We start from the raw sequence: 13116 nt of genomic DNA on the forward strand, positions 1-13116 counted from the left end.
TCCCTACCTGTTTCTTCTGTGCACTGAAGGTTTGTCTAGTCTACTCTTCCAGAAGGAGTGTTGTGGCGAGCTACATGGGATCAAAAACGGCCATCAAGGCCCTCCTATCTCACACCTCCTATTCGCGGACGATAGCATCTTCTTTGCTAAGAGTGACCAGCGTAGTGTGGACTCCTTGGACTCAGCTTTACAGAAGTATTGTGGTGGGTCTGGCCAGGTTATAAATAAGGAGAAATCATCTATCTATTTTGGTCGGAATTGCCCGGACAGCATCAAGAACAGGGTGAAGTCCAGACTCGGTGTTTATAATGAAACCTTTCATGACTTCTATCTTGGCATGCCTACCGAGGTTGGTAATTCTCCCACTAGTACGTTCAAATTCTTGACTGACAGAGCTTGGCAGAACATCTTCGGGTGGAGTGACCGGCCATTATCTAGGGCGGGGAATGAAGCTCTGCTTAAGTCTATCACTCAGGCCATTCCTACTTTCGTCTCCAGCTGTTTTCGCCTTCCGGTTGCCACTTGTGAAAAGTTCAGACAAATTGTGGCTGATCAGTGGTGGGGAAGGGAGGACGGTAGGAAGAAGCTTCATTGGAGATCTTGGGCCTGGCTTTCGACACCCAAGTCTCTCGGTGGCATGGGTTTTAGGGATATGACCCTCTTCAACCAAGCAATGCTGGGTAAGCAAGGGTGGAGACTTCTAACTGAACCTGATTCATTGTGTGCTAGAGTTTTGAAGGGTAGATACTACCCCAATTGCATCTTCTGGAATGCCTCGGTGCCACGGACGGTGTCGGCCATGTGGCGTGGTATTATGCATGGACGTGATCTACTCAAGCGGGGAGTGCAGTGGGGGATCGGAGACGGGCGGCAGATTAATATCCTTGCTGATCATTGGATCCCGTCTACTCCACCAAGTTTGCTGCAACCCACCTCGCCTATTCCTACTACTGCCACAGTTCACTGTCTTATTGATGCTGACAGGAAGGCTTGGGACGAGGAGACCGTCCGGGCTTTCTTTTCTCCTGGAGTGGCCGAGGAAATTCTTCAAGTCCCGGTTGATAGGAATGGTGGAACAGATTTTGTGCGATGGCCTTTCACAAGGTTTGGCGAGTATTCAGTCAAAACTGCATACAATTTTGCAAGAACAAGTTGGTTTCTCCAAGACCGAAGCAGCAATGGTTTGGGCCAAAGTTCAGGCTGGCCAGCGGAGGAGAAGCTTTGGAAGGCCCTGTGGCGGGTCAAGGTTCCCAATAAAATGAAGATTGTGCTCTAGCGCCTTGCTCATGATTGCTTACCTTCAGGTGATCAGCTCAGTCTTCGCCAAGTCCCTACTAGGACGGACTGCCCTTTTTGCGGTAGAACGGAGCGAGTGGAGCATGCACTGCTCTTCTGCCCTCATGCTCGTGCTGTGTGGGACGACATCAAATGCTTCTTCCACATCAAACTCCGGCGCGCATCTTTTTCCTCCCCCAAACAATGGCTTTTCAACTTCTTGTCAGGGTGCTCGGACCGAGAGGCAATTGTTCTTACGGTTGCCATTTGGCATATCTGGGAAGCACGGAATGTGGCGAGGAATGAATCTGTGGCGCCCCAGCCAAAACATACTGCTGCAAGAGCAAAGGCCTACATCGACCTGATCTTTCGACATTTATATGACCATGCTCCTGCTCCTAGGCGTGAGACCTCCCTTTCGGGTTGTCCTTGGTCTCCGCCGCCGCAGGGTTCGGTGTTGGCTTTCTCTGATGTTGCGGTGTCGAAGGAATTGGGCAAGTCTGCTTTGGGTGTGGTGGTGCTCGATCATGTGGGGCGCTGTGTAGCAGCCTGTTCTGAACCTCTTCTGGGCGCACGGCCTCCCGAGCTGGTTGAGGCCATGGCGCTCCGGCGTGCTGTCGCCTTGGCTCGAGAGGAGGGTTTCTTCGACGTCATCTTCAACACTGATTGCCTCTCGGTGGTGCAGCGCCTCTCTTCTCCCACGAGGGATCGCTCGGAGGTGGGTTCTGTTCTTTCAGAGATCAAGCTCTTGGCGGGCGGCCTCTCTTCAACTTGTTTCCAGCATGTTTGTTGGCATTGTAATGTTCTAGCTCATATGCTAGCTAGATCTAGTTTGAACTCTTCTAGTCTTTGTATTTTTCATTCTGCTCCGGATTGCATCCGGGAGACTCTGTGTAAGTTTGTTGCTTAATCAATAAAGGCGGACGTTCTCTCAAAAAAAATTGATGCTGGGCCACGTGGACAGCGCGGTCGAGACAGTTGCGGGTTGGCTTTGTAGATGCACGTAAGAGCTGAAGGGACTCGGCCGCCTCGCAGGTTGCTCCCGACCGCCCAAAAGTCCCCTAACCTAGCCACCAAATCCGCCTGCCGCCGTCGGAGGAGGCCGATCTCGGCGGACGGCGGCGGGGCGCCCCCGCTGGTACCTCTCTCCCTGCTCTCGTCTCTCCTCCAACCCCACCACTCCTCCGTCCTCCATCTACCTCCCACTGCTACCTGATGCGCCGCACGCCCTCCAGGCCGCGTCCCTCAGTTGGGGCGCCAGATCCGGCGGCCAGCTGTCTGCCCCATGTGTGTGGCAGCCTCATGATCGGGTCGGTGCATAGCGGGAGACAGCACTCTGCTTCTTCTGTGCACGATCTTCAGGTGCAGCCGTGGAGGACTCGGTGGGGTGGGGTGGATGTGAGCTCTCCACAACTCTCTTGTTCTATAACACAACATGCATTGCAAAGGCAGACAGCTTAAAAGCTAGAGCATCGAAGGATGCGGCGATAGAGCGCTCGTCCTCGCCTGCTCCTGGTAGTGCTGGCGAACTGGACATCGACGCGTGCATGCGACAATTGCCTCCAGTGGCAGTGCAGGCTGTACCACCGTAGAAGACAACAGTGATATACGGAAACAGCCCCGTCTTCGGGCCGGTAACTCCGACGGTGACTTTCGCATGTTCCATTGGTACATAACCGGCATCAACACGGTACTTAGCCAGTAAAGATGTAACATCATCCAATTTGCATCTGACAGAAAATGCGATGCGTTGAATCTACGTGCGTGCATGGCTGATGTGCGCCTTTTTGTCCCTTTGTTTCCACCTTGATCTTGTCGCTGCAGGTGTTCTTCGCCGAATGGATGGATTTTCTAGACAGCAACCTCACCGACAATGTGTGGCCTTGCCTGTCTGCATACACCGACGACATCCTGAAAAACTTATTCGCTTTGGCACAAGAGATGGCGTACTCAAATTCAAGGTAATTACTTCTGCGACCTCGCCCTTCATCATCAAACAAAAACTAGTGCACCGGTGCTTGTGCTGCTACCGGTGCACCGATCAAAAAATAATAATAAGCTACTAGAAATAAAAATAGCACAACAACAGAAAAAGAACCATTCCTTTTGTGCACAAATATTTCATACATTATCCTGCTTTTTAGTTAGTCGGACCACTGATCCTATATAAACTATTTTCTTTGCTTGCATGCAAAAAAAAAAGACAAAGCCAGAAGGGTCAATTGGCACATCCAACTGGTGCATCCACCCAACACTGCTCGAGGGCTCCATCTACTCAGGGGCTGCTGTCGAAAATGTTGCTCGTCAGTTCATTGCCGCAGAGGTCTGCTCAAAGATTCGCAAAGGTATGCTCAACTTTGCTACAGATCACATACCACCAGCAACCACTTTGGCCAGCAAAACGGAAGCTCGGCACAATGAACCGCTGCTACATATGTTCACGCAACTCGAAAGCAAAGCTGAAGCTATGTACACTCAGTTCATGTCACGTCTTTCAGCCACAAACAAAAGCTATCTGCCTACATATGAATGGCCGACCCGGCGACTTGCATCACCATCAGCTCCCCTCCGAGGTTAGTCTCCTTAAGTTACTTCATAATCCGTCAGCTCACACCCAACTACTGATGAAACTCTGCTTTTCTCCTGAATTTGTTTCTACAAGTTGGGTATCGGCGCCGCATAGAGGACACACAGCAACCAAACCATGCAGCAGCGGTTGCGCAGGCAAAGCGGGATAAACGCCCACGTATCTTAATGTTGCCGCTATCCTCTAACGACCGTCGCTCCGCTAGATACAAACGTCATCCCTCTCCCATCTCCCCTCGCATTAAAATATCCGTAGACCACTGGCAGAATACCACACGCGCTAATTCTCTCGACCCTGATGGACGCCAACCGATTCCGTGAGCAGGCGTGGACGAGCGCTCTTGCGAATTATCGGAGCATCGAATCACCAAGATATTAATTCAGCAAATACAACAAACAATTCACAGAAATCTCATTAACCAACTTCTGCTCCCTTCTAAACAACATCATCAACACAGCCTTTTTTAGCAGATTCCTTTGCAGGCTCAGACTGAAGATTACTACTAGTCAAGTGGTAACAGTTCAAACCATGCTTCAGAGGGATCAATCAAACATGCATGATATGTCAGACAAGGTAAACCCATCCATGCCAAACTATCCTACTTGAAATGAGACCACATGGCAATATCATAACCATCTTTGGTCGGCACTTCATCCTGCAGCAAAAAAACAACAAGGAGGATCACAAAACAAGATGTGAAAGAGAGATCAAGATTAGTGATGAACACAACCACTTACAGACTAAACCAACGGCATTGTACAAGAGAAACCAAACGTTGGGGCACCATTTCTCCAGAGCAGCCAGTATTTCATCTTTACTCTTCAAGAATGTCTGCCATCAAATAATTCCTGTTACCATATTGCTTCTTCATGAAACAATATAAAATCATTACAAGACATCGAGATATTTACCTTGATGGTCAAGGGATATGTGTCATAATGCTTCCACAAGTTTCTGGTCAGCCTAATAAGATCATGAGCATATTTTATATTGTAGTTCCAGTTGATTTCAGGCCTCAATTTATAAGTGTCCTGTTGATTTTTTGCTAAATGTTCTTCTATCATGGCTAGCCTCTTTTTCCTACTCTCTTCATCATCGACCTTCTCATGTATGATCTTCGCTTTTTCTTCTTCTAAGTGTTGCTTCTGTTCTTCTAAGGCTTGCCTTTCTTTCTTGATGTTGTAATTTTCTGCATCAACACGTTTCTTCAGTTCTTGCAACTCCTGACACATATCACCATCTTTACTTGTAGGCCACACAATTCTAGTCTCATTGATGGCATTCCGAACATCTACACTGGAAGGTATCAGATCAATGAGGTACTTGCTTTTTTGCACATTTGTCCACATGATTGGATAATGCCTTGCAGTTTTTGCAAGATTTCTTCCAATAAACATCATGGCTTCCTTCCCAAGGAAATTGCAGAATGCTTCTGTCCCCACGTCCTTGGGTACGGAGCCATTGGAAGTGCAGATAGCTTTGATGTCAGTACATAAGGTGGTCAACTGTTGTTTTTTATTAGATTCATGCAGACAATCAACTGCAAATTGAGTCACAGATAGCAAGGAGTCAATGTTGTTGCTTGTCAGCAGGTGAACAAAATGTGTATGAGCTATGCTTGGCAGCTCTAGTGTTGTATTGCTAGTAGTATATTGTGACTGATAATACAGCATGTATAAGCCTACAAATCTATATGAACATGGTGAGTAGGGTAAAAAGAGGAGTAGGCGAGTAGCCCAGGTCAGGGAAGGGCAGCATCTTGACTGGGTGGAGTTGACACCGGCGGAAGATGTGGAGGTTACAGGGAGAGAGAGGAATGATCAAGGGTGAGAGCCTTGCGAAACCCATGCACTAGAGTTCCATTAAACCTATAGATGTATGCAATCACTTTACGGCACTGACAGTAATGCACTTCATCACAATAAATAACTCATGTAGATCAAATCTGAAAACTATGATCGGACTATGCCTATACTTCCATGTTTTTTCAATTCTACTCCCTAATCCCCATTACCTGCTCATGAGTTGACTTTTACTCACTTTTTTATTGACATTTGGAGGATATGACAAAGTTCCCCACATTATTTTTTTGTGTTCTTATGATACATACTACCTCTCTTCATGATGTAATTGTGAACTTGGCAGTCAAGTCATACTATTTGTTGATTGGCAAAGGAATAGGTGTAGAATTAAGTCTAATTGCATGTTGTGAGCAGGAACAGCCTGTAAGCAGGAAAGCAGAGTTGTTTTCAATAAGCCACATTGTTTCAATCCTAAGTTTGTAGTTTACTTACATTTTTGTCATTTGTAGCTGGAAAGTGGACCTATTTGAGCGAAGTTACATATATAAATGTAATTATGTTCCATCATTCATTTGAAATCAGATAGCAATTGATTTGCAGATTCTTGTCTGTCTTTAAACCCTCACAAGTCAAGTAAAAATATTTGCATAATAGTACTTTGGTCTGCAGTGTTTAATTTTATGCAGTAGGATTCTCTCTATATATGCAGTAGGATTCCCCTTTCAACTACATTGAGTCAGAGTTTGGGCAATATTTTTCTGCAGTCACTACAACAAATCATCTAAAAGAAGCTAAAACTTTAATCCAATAAAATATGGTCTTCATCTGATTTCCATAAAAAAATCATATGCTTCACCGATAAAATGAAGAATGCGCAGAAAATAGATTACCCTTGTCGAAAAGTATTTTCAGTTCTGGTTCAGCATTCTCCACGCTCTTGAGATATAAGTTTTGCATACCAAGTTTTCTTGGGCATACTCTGCGCTTCACCATTTGGTCCAACACAGCACAAAGATCTCTGCAGAAATTATCATAATTAATGCAGGAGTAGAAAGGAAGGATAAACAGAAATTAAGTGAACTACCTACAGTATCATCTTTAGAAAGAAGTCAGTAAAGGAGCCGTTGGCTTTTGAAATCACATCTTCTCCCTTTTCCTTCCTTGAGTTGATGTATCCTTGCAACGAGCCATTGACTGTGTCTGGTGATAGCACAAGACGCTGAACTTGGTTACCTGTCTCCTTGTACAGAGTTTCCATCACCAACAAATTTGGATGCTTCCAAGTTCGCGTCAGTTCGATCGAACGAAGAAGGTCAGCTCTGTCTTCTGGCTGGTAGAACTTGATAAGGCACTGAATCTCCATGCTCCCTACTTGATATTTTCCTTTGTACAGCTTTGTTCTTGACCCATCGAAATCTACAATGCGGTCCTTTGTAGCCTTCACGCTGCATGTCGGTTTCTCCCCAAAGAAATGATCCTTGTATATGTCGTATGCAACCTTGTTATTCAAACTGCCCAAATTTGAATTTTTTTGTTAACAAAGATCAAATTTCATATGCAGTCGAATGATGGTGAGAAATATATTTGACGCCTACATTGGATAGAAGATCATTTGAAATGGAACTGTAATAGAATTGGCAAGCTACCTGATGAGATCTGTCATGTGAGGTGGTTGGAGCAAGCCAATGGGATGGTCATCATTGTACTCCTTGTTCTTAGGGTTCATGTGTTTTTGCCTTTTTGAAGGGAGCCCCGTCACCTCACATGTTTTTCGCTTCAATTCCCCTATATCCGCATCTGCTTTTACACCCACAGGATAATCGGTGCCGCACCATTGCACCTGAACCTGAATTGTCGCAGCAGGAGGCTCTTTCGGCATATCAGATGGTGATGCCATATGTATTGCCTGAAAGTTGCAATGTTAGATGGTGCTCCCAGAACAAACTGCAGGTTGGCAAGTAAATGTTCAAAACAGAAAATCTAGAGTAATCTATGAATAGGCAAAACTTAACTGTTTTTTAGGCCCAAAAAAAAGTTTTTTACTGTGCCAGCGGTTTTGTTCGTCAAACCGAAACGCGTTGAGGAAGGGAGATGGGCCTGCTTGGCCCAGCTTGCCTCTCCTAAATTGCAGTCCTCGTTCGTCTCCCGACCCTCAAAAGAAAAGAAAAGAAAAGAAAAAATGCAGTCCTCGTCTCCCCAATCCCCCCATCCACACGAAACCCTAGCGGCCGAATCGCGATCCCCTTCCCGTCTCCGTCGCGACGGCTCCACCCCTACCCCTATGATCGTCGATCAGATGCCGATGCCGCAGAAGCGGCGCCGCCGCCGGAGGAGGCCTCTTGAAGGAGTGTCCCGCCGGCGCCTTGGTGACGGTGGCGCATCCTTGTCTGGATCCCTTGTCGATCCGGACTCTGATAGCAGCAGCCGTGTGGATGGAGGCTCTCCGCCGCCCGGACTCCCCGACGACGAGCCTGCTATGTCTGGATCCGTCGTCGATTCCGATGGAGGCTCTCCGCCGCCCGACGAGCCTGCAACAGAGCCAAGGTACCATGAAATTGTTGCCTCGCGCCTCGCCCAATTGGAATTGCCAGTCGGCTCGGAATGGGAGCTCGCCGGTTTGTCAAACATCCCTTCCCGTGAAATCCTGGAAGCCCTTACCCGTAAATCTTTCCATGATGATGAGTCGCGAGCTGCTCTAGTACAATATCAAATCCAGTGTTTCTTGAACGAGGAGACCCAGGAGGGACGAGACAGAGATTCACAAGATTCGGCCGTCGTTGTTGTTGCTGAACCGGCCAATGATGCTATCACGAAGCAGCAACACAAAAGCGACTGTGAAAAGCTAGGGGCCCGCATGACTGAAATTGAGACTTACACCGAACTGGACCAAGAGGAGACCAACAAGTTCCATCTCAAGTATGCGCTTTATCGCATCAAAGCTTGCCTGGTTAGTTAATTTGTCCCACACATCAATGCTCCTTCCTGTCTGTTTATCATTATTAATCTATCATACATACATCCATACATGAAAAATGAGTTATGCCCTCTTATGTACTTACTCCATCTGTGTATGTAGCTGCTGAAAGGAGTGCCGGTTGACAAGATTGATGATGCTGCGTTGGAACGCAAGTACCCTCCAGAGCTTATCGTCAAGAACGACTACTTCTTTCACTACGTCCAAGATGGCTTCTTTGGTTGGTATTTTGATTCCGAACTCTGTTACAAAAAGTCCTTGAGCGACTACCAGCGGCTAGTCATTTTCAATGATGTAAGTGTCATTACCGTATTCGCTGCACTTATTTATGTAATGCATCTACATTTAATACTATGTACAAATGCAGTCGGTAACCAGTTTCTTATTGATTTGCCCTTTGAATGGACAGTAGCAAAAAATTGCTTAATATGAAAGTAACTTCTTTGTAGCTTGACTTTTAAGTCTGAGTTTAAGAGGCATACATAAGGTCCTTGGACAAACTCAACACTAAAACTAAGAAAATTGCAGCATTTGGAGATTAAGCACATATTAGAATATGGGTTCTTTTAATAAATTAGCGGGGTCTTTCAGTTAAAATCAAACAGAGATTAATTTTCAATTTTTATTTGGATGGAACAAGTCCTAAAACCTCAGTTGGGCGCACATGCTATAGGCTGCTCCCAGAATAAAACTACTATCCTGTTTTCGTACGCATAAACAAAGTTTGCCCCTTTTTTCGAGTCCCCGTATATTTTTGACACGTTCAAGTACTATGTGTTATTTGGCTCTTCTCAAACTTCATAAGTACTCTAATCAGTACTCTTAAGAGCATCCTGTTCGCTTATGTTCAGTGCTTGTTATTCTCAGGACAGCTGAACTATGTCGTTTTCCTGTTGTTTTACTCGGATGCAGGGTGGCCTTGAGTATACAAGGTGGAGTAGATACCGAGCATTTTATAGCACCCCTGACGCTGATAGAGATTATCTCCAATACTGGGAAACAATTGTGAAGGAAATTAAAGTATGCCTTTTGGAATCATCAGCTAGTTCAAGTTTAGAGCTTTGTTCAGTATTTTTATTTTCTTGGACTAACAATGTTTGTTCTTGACAGTGGCTTGAACAGTATTTGCTGACAAATGAGTCGTCTATTGAGGTATGCATATTTGACCTCTCAAAACCATGAAATTGCAAAAAATCTCTATATAAATGTTGCACCACCACAATAACTTGTCTGTTCTATTATTTAGTGGGCGCGTATACATTCAAAGGCCACATTCCAAGCATGTAGGATCGCAGCTGGGTTTCAGAACATGACTCTGGAACTAGCAGCTGCTGGTTTGCATGTAGAATTCCTCTATCCCTTGCTCAGTTAGATATTCGGCCCTTGTTATAGTTGTATTTAACAATTGCATTCTTTCGGTTAAATTCAGGAGTATATATGGAATGCACGCATGGATCTCATGTTTGAGAAAGATCGTGATGGTGTCTTCTATCAGATTTGGAAGCGGGTCAATGATAATCATCAGGTCAGCGCTGCACATCAGCCTTTTCAAAACACAACATTGTTATTTTACTGATGATTGTGTTTTGTGAATACTTTCTCTCTACTTATGCTTGGTGATGTTATTTATTTTTCCCTTGGACAATGTTCAGCTGAGTTTCAGAGATGCTCTTGAGCAAGTTTATGGTGAAAACTTGTATTCAGCACACGACCGCAGTATGAAGTATGAGCTGAATTACGGCGATTCCAACATGGAGCGTGTTGTAGGTTTTTTGTTCCACAGGCGTTCTATATGTGATTGCTTCTGTTATAAATCAATATATTCTTTTACAATGCAAATTGATTTGGTCTTCTTTCTTTGTAGTTTGCTCGGTGCACAAAAGGCATTAGTGACAGTGTAAGTATAGTATGGCGTTATCTTAGCATCCATTGGTTCCTGTTATATTCTCGTGTGATTTCTTTCTTTTGTGTCTCTATAGGTTCCAGAATATAAAGCCCGTGAGCTGATTGCACAAGAAATTCGTTGGACGGTATGTTTGTTGGGTAGATATTGTCAAACAACATTGTATCCACCTGTAATTTTTTATGTAGTATCTTACTCTTTCCATTTTCAGAGTTTGTGTTCTGGAACGTATGAGCAGTACGCCAGGAAGAAGCTGAAGATTGCAGAACTGATAGGATTAATTCCCAAGGACAAGATAGGAGCTGCGTAGTTGTGTTTGTTAAGATAACAGCTGTGTAGTTGTGTTGGTAATGTCTTGGCGCTGGTTCCATAAAGATTCCAGGCTGCATTATTCCTAGCAACGCCTGTTGGTAATGTCTTGGAGCGGGTATTGAAAAAAATCAATCTTGAATTAACTAGCTTTTGTATGGAAGAAACTCACTAGCTTTTGTATTCCTAGCAACGCCTGCAGAATTGACTAGCTTTTGTATGGAAGAAATTCATCTTGAATTGACTAGTTGTGTCTCGCATTTATTACATACATATCCCCATACAGCAAATTGTTCAAATGCTATCGTGAAATGAACAAATTCAATTGGTGGAAAATCCTCGTCGAGGCATTTCCACTCAAGTCCTGTGTATCCAAATGATTTTGAAATGAGAAAATACCTGCCTGGTAAAAACTGCTGCTTGGATGGAGCCTGGGCAAGGCGTGTTTGGTTCCTTCCCCGGGTAGCTACTCGGTCGTCTAGTATTTATAGACTTTACACAGCGGGCCATATCATATTGTTCATTACCTTTCTTTACAATAATACGACTTTATTTCTCAAATAATAGATAGGTCATTTACAAGCATATGAGAAATAGAGTCACGAGAGTTGGAAACCCAAAGTGAAGAAGCTCTAGACCTAAAGCAAAGCTTTGCTAAATAATCTGCTATCTCATTTGCTTCACGGAAGCAATGATCATACAAAACTTTCCCAAACTCATTAGCAAGGTTATGGCATTCGCTTACTGTCACTTCAGGGGCGAAGTAGTCCTCATACTGGTTCAAAGTTTGTACCGCAAATGTACTATCTGATTCCTTGCTCTCACTTCAGGGCTGAAGTAGTCCTCATACTGGTTCAAGGTTTGTACCGCAAATGTACTATCTGATTCAACGATCACTCAGTTACCTCCAACGTTTGCTGCCAGATAGAGCCCATTACAAATCGTACTCAATTCTACACAACTGACATTGGTAACATGTGGTAAAAACCAGTTAGCTGCAACCAGAAAATTCCCCTTATCATTACGTGCAACAGCTCCCGTGGCACCCGATTGCGTGTCATGATGAAATGCGGTGTCCACATTGACCTTAACTAAACCCTAAGGCGGTCTCTTCCACATGTGATCATGCTTTCGAATTGGTTGATTGGGAGTCATTGCTCTTATAAAGTTTGTGGCCAGTGCTTTGATAGAAACGCCCGTACGATCAGTCGATTGGATAGTCTCACCACTCACAAACTGGCGTCGTTGCCACCAGATATACCACGCTACCACGGCAATCAGCTCCGCCATTGGCAGGTCCCCATAGTTTGCTTGGTCTCACTAGTGGCTTCTCTGGAGAAATAGCACACGGTGGGTAAACAAATTACTGTTGGGCAATTGATAGAAAAGCGAATAATCATGATGATATCCAACACAATGATCATGTATATAGGCATCACGTCCAAGATTAGTAGACCGACTCCTGCCTGCATCTACTACTATTACTCCACACATCGACCGCTATCCAGCATGCATCTAGTGTATTAAGTTCATGGAGAAACGGAGTAATGCAATAAGAATGATGACATGATGTAGACAAGATCTATTCATGTAGGAATAGACCCCATCTTTTTATCCTTAATGGCAACGATGCATGCGTGTCTTGCTGCCCGTTCTGTCACTGGGAAAGGACACCGCAAGATTGAACCCATCACAAAGCACCTCTTGCCATTGCAAGATAAATAGATTAAATTGGCCAAACAAAACCCAAATATCGGAGAAGAAATACGAGGCTATAATAATCAAGTATGGATATTAAAGCAATACAAATTTGATCATAAACTCACATTTCATCGGATCCCAACAAATACACCGCACAAAGTCATTACATCAAATAGATCTCCAAGAGAACTTTGTATTGAAGAACAAATAGAGAAGAAGCCATCTAGCTACTGCCTACGGACCCGTAGGTCTGATTTGAACTACTCACGCATCATCGGAGGAGCACCAATGAGGATGATGAACCCCTCCGTGATCGTTTTCCTCTCCAGCGGAGTGCCAGAAAGGGCTCTAGATTTGATCTCGTGGCTCTGGAACTTGCGGCGGCTGAAACGATTTTTCGACGACTTCTCTAGGGTTTCTAAAATATTTGGGAATTTATAGGGTGAAGAGGCGATGCAGGAGACCCCTGTGGGCCCCACAACCCACCAGGGCGCTTCTGGGCTCCTAGGCGCGCCCTGGTGTCTTGTGGTCCCCACGAGCCTCCCCTGGTTGCTTCTTTGGCCCA

At 44.9% G+C, this 13116-nt stretch overlaps 1 protein-coding gene across 1 annotated transcript; it reads left to right on the forward strand.

Moving 5' to 3' along the window:
- The first annotated feature begins 7809 nt into the window (after positions 1-7809).
- Positions 7810-11097, forward strand: LOC125542967. The gene is made up of 10 exons (XM_048706202.1): positions 7810-8611; positions 8741-8932; positions 9551-9658; positions 9749-9790; positions 9885-9980; positions 10068-10163; positions 10291-10401; positions 10503-10535; positions 10618-10668; positions 10753-11097. The coding sequence occupies exons 1-10, from the start codon at positions 7844-7846 to the stop codon at positions 10849-10851; spliced, it is 1596 nt and encodes a 531-aa protein (XP_048562159.1). The 5' UTR covers positions 7810-7843; the 3' UTR covers positions 10852-11097.
- The last annotated feature ends 2019 nt before the right edge of the window (positions 11098-13116 follow it).

The sequence above is a fragment of the Triticum urartu genome, chromosome 1 (genome assembly GCF_003073215.2).
Source record: "Triticum urartu cultivar G1812 chromosome 1, Tu2.1, whole genome shotgun sequence".
NCBI classification, from domain to species: Eukaryota; Viridiplantae; Streptophyta; class Magnoliopsida; order Poales; family Poaceae; genus Triticum; species Triticum urartu.